The sequence below is a fragment of the Erigeron canadensis genome, chromosome 2, assembly GCF_010389155.1.
Source record: "Erigeron canadensis isolate Cc75 chromosome 2, C_canadensis_v1, whole genome shotgun sequence".
Taxonomy (NCBI): domain Eukaryota; kingdom Viridiplantae; phylum Streptophyta; class Magnoliopsida; order Asterales; family Asteraceae; genus Erigeron; species Erigeron canadensis.
The window spans coordinates 5243156-5249291 of NC_057762.1; the positions used below are offsets into that span (position 1 = coordinate 5243156).

General features: G+C 40.7%; 1 protein-coding gene across 1 annotated transcript; it reads right to left on the reverse strand.

Annotated features, from left to right (window-relative positions):
• Positions 1 to 4608: 4608 nt before the first annotated feature.
• Positions 4609 to 5329, reverse strand: LOC122587577 (serine/threonine-protein phosphatase 7 long form homolog). The gene is made up of 2 exons (XM_043759757.1): positions 4988 to 5329; positions 4609 to 4887 (listed from the first exon to the last, which is right to left on the reverse strand). The coding sequence occupies exons 1-2, from the start codon at positions 5327 to 5329 to the stop codon at positions 4609 to 4611; spliced, it is 621 nt and encodes a 206-aa protein (XP_043615692.1).
• Between the last annotated feature and the right edge of the window lie 807 nt (positions 5330 to 6136).

Here is a 6136-nt window from a genome sequence, read left to right on the forward strand (position 1 = left end):
TGGTTGGTGGATCAAGCGACGAGGCACCTTATACAAGTGATGATACCATCGACGCATATAGCGTTGATGGGGATGTATCTGGAGATGAAGTAGAAGAAGGGGCTCATGCACAAGGTCCTTTGGAGCATGAAGAACTTGTTAATCTTGAAGATGATAATGAAGATCGTCTAATGCCATTCAATGAAGTTCAAGAAGATGTGAAATTTTGGTCGCCGGATAGAAATGTGATAGAAAAAGGAATGTTTTTTCAGAGCAAGGCGGAACTTATACACGCTGTTAGGCTTTGGAACATAAGAGAAAACAGGGAACTTATTGTTATGGATACAAGGCCAGCGTTTTGGAAAACACAGTGCATGACCAGGGGGAAGAATTATCGTGGTGTTTTGGACCGGGTCCCGTGTAGGTGGGTTGTAGCTGGATCTAACAGAAACATATTAGGATTGTTTCAGATCACAAAGTGGGTGGAGAGTCACAATTGTTATGGAGAAGTGATATCTAATAACAATCGTTGTATGACAGCAAGTATGATTACTTATGAAATTTTGTCACAAGTGCGGGAGGATTTAACTTTAAAAGTTAGACAGATCTAGGCCCAAGTAAAAACAACGTTCAATGTTGATGTGAGCTACGCCAAGGCGTGGAATGCAAGAAGGTTAGCAATTGAAAGGTTGTATGGAACTTGGCCGAGTAACTTTGATGCACTGCCCAAGTATGTTGCTGAATTACAACGTGCTAACCCAGACACTGTTGTGGAATGGCTCCATTCTCCAACCAGTTCAAGCCATATACATACATTCAAGTATGTATTTTGGGCATTTGGACCGGCAATTAGGGCATTCCAACGTTGTATTCCGGTGATCTTTGTCGATGGCACTCATTTGAAAGGCAGCTACAAAGGTAAGTTGCTAACTGTAGTGACAAAGAACGCCAATGGACAACTATTGCCAGTTACTTATGGCTTGGTTGATGAAGAGTCTAATGAAAGTTGGGGATGGTTTCTAAATCTCTTTGAAGAGCATGTCGGGTCGCAGAGGCAAGGTGATTTGTGTATCATTTCAGACCGTCACCAAGGCATTCTTAATGCAGTGAGCCAAATTGATGGGTGGCATCATCGGTATTGTTTGAGGCACATTTGTAGCAACGTCAACTCGCACTTCAAGAACAGGAGAATAAAGAATCTGGCTTGGGTTATCGGTTCCACCTCCCAATCATCCAAGTATACTTGGGCGATAAACACAATCAAAGGTGAAGATGATGCTGTTTGGCCGTATTTGAGGAACATTGGTTTGGACAAGTGGACTCTATGGCACGACTCGGCGCTTCGTCGTTGTGGTAACTTAACGACAAACATTGCCGAGTGCTAAAACAATATCCTTGGTAAGGCTCGAATGCTACCTATTAGAGCTTTAATTGAGAGCACTTTTACTTGGACAAGAGACCATTTTGTCAGCCAATACCGGAAGGCAAGTAGCTGGAACCCACCACTAGCTTGCAAAATGTGGCAGGTTTATCAGATGCGTGAACGAGCGTCAACAAGCCATAGAGTGGAAGTGTTTGATGAACGAACAGGTAATTACACGGTCAGAACAAACCAAAGAAATGCACAAGGCGAGTACACATATAATGTTGTCATGGGGGAGAATAGGAAAAAATGCTCTTGTGGAGCTTGGCAGCATCAAAGGTTTCCATGTTCTCATGCCATTGCTGTTTGCGGGTATAGATAAGAGAGAGCTGCTAATCTTCCAAGTAAAAGGTACACAACTAGGACATGGATAAATCAGTATAATGCTGCACTTTCTCCCCTTCGAGAGGTGAATTACTGGGCGTCGGTAGATTGGCATATTCAGGGAGACCCTGAAAAACTGGTCACGCAAAGGGGTAGGAGACGCACCAGACGGTACCGGAATGAGATGGATGAGAGTTCTACGAGCAGATCTTCAACCTCAAGACAAGAAGCTAGTTGTGGTATTTGCGGTCAATTGGGCCATAACAGGAAGACATGCCCTGAAATTTGAATATGTCATGCCGTGTAATTTCAACCTCAATTAAAATGTTGTTTTTGTTTGTTTTACCTGAAATTAAAATTTCTCTTTGTATTGATGAATTTGAAATTTAGGTTTGTTTTTTCCTAAATTCCTAATCTGTTTTTAATTGGTTATCTGTTTTTATCTGTTTTTCCTGAAATATTACTCCTATTCACGATCATATCAACCTGACAGAAACCTGCAGTATCCGGTTTTTGAAAAACCGGATTCAAAAAGCAACATTGATTAAGCCTGTTGTCTTCAGGTGATGTGACAAGTCTGTTGACTGGCTACAGTTTGTTGGCTACAGTGGTCGCGTGCATCAATTTCGAAACCGGTATTCCAAATCCCGGTTCTAAATATAGTATATATATATATAACTCGGGTGTTCAAGCATTTGTAACATATATATCCGACATCTAAAAACCCATAACGATTTGTAAGTTATGGCTTCTTCATCGTCATCTGACCCATCATCACCTCCTACGGTAACATTTCATGCATTGAAAGCGCAATGTAAAGAAGATATAAGCAACGGGTATGAACTTTACTTGAAAATTAATGACTGTAAGCTGCTTATGGAACAAAGGAAGCTCGAACATAACAAGAAAATAAAAGAAATAAGCAAAAAGGTCATCGGAATGATTATAAGTGAAGAAATGCATAAGGATTATCTTGAGACGGCATTACCAAGTATCGACGAAATAACATCTGAACTTGAGAAAATGTTAAAGTTGGTTAACAAAAAAATCGACTTGGCGACAATTTATAAATTGGAAGCTGAAGACGGTTTCAGTTAAAAGGTTTATGTAGTATTTCAAATATGTATTATGTTTATTTAAGTTTACGTATTCCATTTATCCTTACTTTGATATCTTTATTTTGAATATATTAATTTAATATAACTTGATGTAAGTTTTATATCCATTGGCTTTTTTTTTTAATAATTCAATTAAACAATATTATTAAAAAAATATATTATTTATAAAATATACAGATAGTTATTAACACAAACCTAACAAAGAATTACAAGAAAAATATAATTTATCTATGCCCCCTAGTTCCACATCCCGGTGGATTGCCACGTTCTCGATTACTTCTTCTTGGTTCGAACACGTCGTCCTCTTCTTCTCCTTCATCATTTTCCAGATTTGTAGCTGGCAGTTGAGAAGAACCAATATAAGGAGAGAAGTCTTGCATCGGATAAGGAGAAATGTTTCGAGTCGGTGGACCAGTTCTGTAGTAAAAATCAGGATTAAAATGATGTGGAGGTAGATCAAACAAATTAGTTGGTCCTGCATTTTGGGTATAATAATTCGGGGTTTGAAAGCTACCCATGAAGAAATTACCCGGGAACATTTGATGGGTTGCGAAGTCGAGGCTCCAGCCTGTGGGTTACCCGGTTGGTAACTTTGAAACCCTGAATTGGGTGTCGGCCTAAACACAGTTTGGGTATTAAAACTGGAAGGACCACCTGCCCAATTAGAAGGACCAGCACTGGAAGGAGCTTGATAACTTTGGGAGGGAGGCATTTCAAATGGCTGTGGCTCAGGAAACTGCCAATTTTGAGACGAATAATTCATTCGTTTTTCCTGTTGAGTCAACGAAAATGTCTCCCTCGTTATTGTTCTAAAATCCCCAAACAAGTGACTTATCTGCGGATTTGCTTCTTGTTGTTGACGAGCTCGCTCGTCAACCTGTACCAAACTGTCTTGCTGCGCACATTTAAATATTAGTAACAAATAAATATTTAATAATAGTAAGGTTTATTTAACAAAAATACACTTACATAAAACTGTTGGGTAACGCCCCATTGAGGGTACTGGCCTGGAGGCTGTTGCTGACCGGGCTTACCGACTGTTAAGACGGTACGCTCCAAATACCACTGCATATACCCTGGTACACAGGTGGCCCCTCGGTCTCCCTGGTGGATCCGCTGCGCCCGGTTGTTCCACTGGTCGATATAGTCGGCATGTACTTCACAGTAATCGACCCTCGCTTTTCTCATTTTGATGAGGGTCTTATGCTGTGCTGGGGCCACCAAAGCATCATTACCAAGAATGGCTTGTATCAAGCCGAACTGTCTAGCAACTCTATCTGCTAGATGGAACTCCACTTCCTCCCAACAAATCAAGGGGCCTATGTATCTCCATATGCTTCGCCCAGTCTTACAACTCGCGGGGAGTATGTTGATGAAGTTGGTATACGGAGTCCATTCGAACTGCATTAATTAAAAAGTATTCAAAGATATTAACATATTATAACTTAGAGATTAATAAGTAAATATAACTTAAAACGTATTAAAACATATTAATTATTACCTGGTCAGGTGTTAGCGCATTGAAAAAAGAACGAAACGAAATTATACAGTGTCCCGGTGTATCACGATTTGAGTGGTCTCCACACCACTTGTTTGCTAAACAGCTTCCGTATTCATACACCTCTTCTTCTTCTCCGTCATTCGGTTTGAATGGCGTGACTCGTGGGGCAATGCGTGGGGAATCTTTCCCACGCCCAATACTGCAACAACAACAAGGGTCCATCAATGCCTTGTCTAGTAGGCCAAGTCCCCTTAGACAAATTCCTATACAAACAACAAAAGGGTTGCTGAACCCCAGCTCCTTGGACCCGCTGTGCTCAGGTCTCCCAAAAACGACAAATAGTTAAGACTAACATCATAGCTGTTAGAATCAGGAAAAAGCTGCGAACCAATAAGAGCTAGAATAACCCGTCTAGCCATTTGTTGGCAACGCTCCTCATCATTCGGGTCCCAATGTTCAAAAGTAATTGAACCCGCCAACCGATTAAACTTCATCCGACCTTTGCGCAAGTCGTCATCTTCCGGGTAAATACCCAGATACTCCTGACACAAATTCTTCCAATACTCAACATTTCGGGTCTCTGTAACCCACTTACCACACACCGGTGGTCCCTGTATGGGTAAAGGGTAAACCCCATATCACCTGCACATCTTGCAAGGTGACAGTCGCTTCACCGATAGGAAAGTGAAACGTGTTGGTTTCAGGACGCCATCGCTCAGCCAACGTGATGATCAGAGAATGATCAAGTTGGCTTGTATATGCCTGGAAGAGTTCGTAAAACCCAGCACTCCTGATATAACGTACAACCTCGTCGGGCACACCATCTTGCAGTAGTCTGTTAAGCCCTCCATTACCTCTTCTGCAACGTGGCTTTTCTGTGAGGGCACGGTCATGGGAGATGTTGTATGACCGATGTTCATCTGCAGCTTGTAGCCACAACAACTCTGGGTTTCTAGGAAAACAACTAACATTGATAAAGGCCATTTTTGTTTATGAAAATACTACTTGGATAAATTGTTAGTTGATTGTTTATGAAAAATATATATTTTTGGGTGATCATCTATGAGAAAATATGCATGTATATATATAATACATAGTCTGCTACGTTGCATGGGCTTTTTTTGTCTGAACTTGAAACCGGTTTTGGAATTACCGGATTCATAGTCATTTCGTACTGTTCCTACTGCCATCTTCCTGCACCTCTGAACCAAGGTCACATCACATCAACCAGGGTATCACCAGGCATCGACACGTGTTAGGGATTGGTTGAATCCGGTATTGGAAAAACCGGACTCAAAGTAGGGTTTGGTTGAATCCGGTATTGGAAAAACCGGACTCAAAAGTATCACTGCACACTCTGTCTCTGTTTGCCTGCACGTCTGTCTGTCTGATCACTGTGCTCTGTTCCACCACTGTCCCACTCTCTCTCTCTTGTCACATCATGCATTGAGTCCGGTATTTGAAATACCGGATTCAAATTCCCCTTTTTGAAACCGGTATTTCAATTACCGGATTTGACCGGGAAATTTGAATCCGGTATTTCAAATACCGGTTTGACTGGTTTTATAAATTTTTTTTTCCAAAACTTGTTTGACAAAACACCCTTGAAATACGCCCGTTTCGAAAATTTTTTCTATTCTTAATATATATTTCATTTAAACAATAAGGTTGAGGTTAAGGCAAGACTACAAGTTTATAACCATTAAAAGTGTATATCCACAAGGGACCATTTTTAGAAGTTTCAACCATTCTTAGACCACTAATAAAAGATGAGTGAAAAGAGATAGTAAA

Coding starts and splice junctions, on each gene's coding strand:
- LOC122587577 (XM_043759757.1), bottom strand. CDS start 5,329: ATGGCCTTTATCAATGTTAGTTGTTTTCCTAGAAACCCAGAGTTGTTG. Junction 4,888..4,987: donor TCACCTTGCAAGATGTGCAG/GTGATATGGGGT, acceptor AATTTGTGTCAG/GAGTATCTGGGTATTTACCC.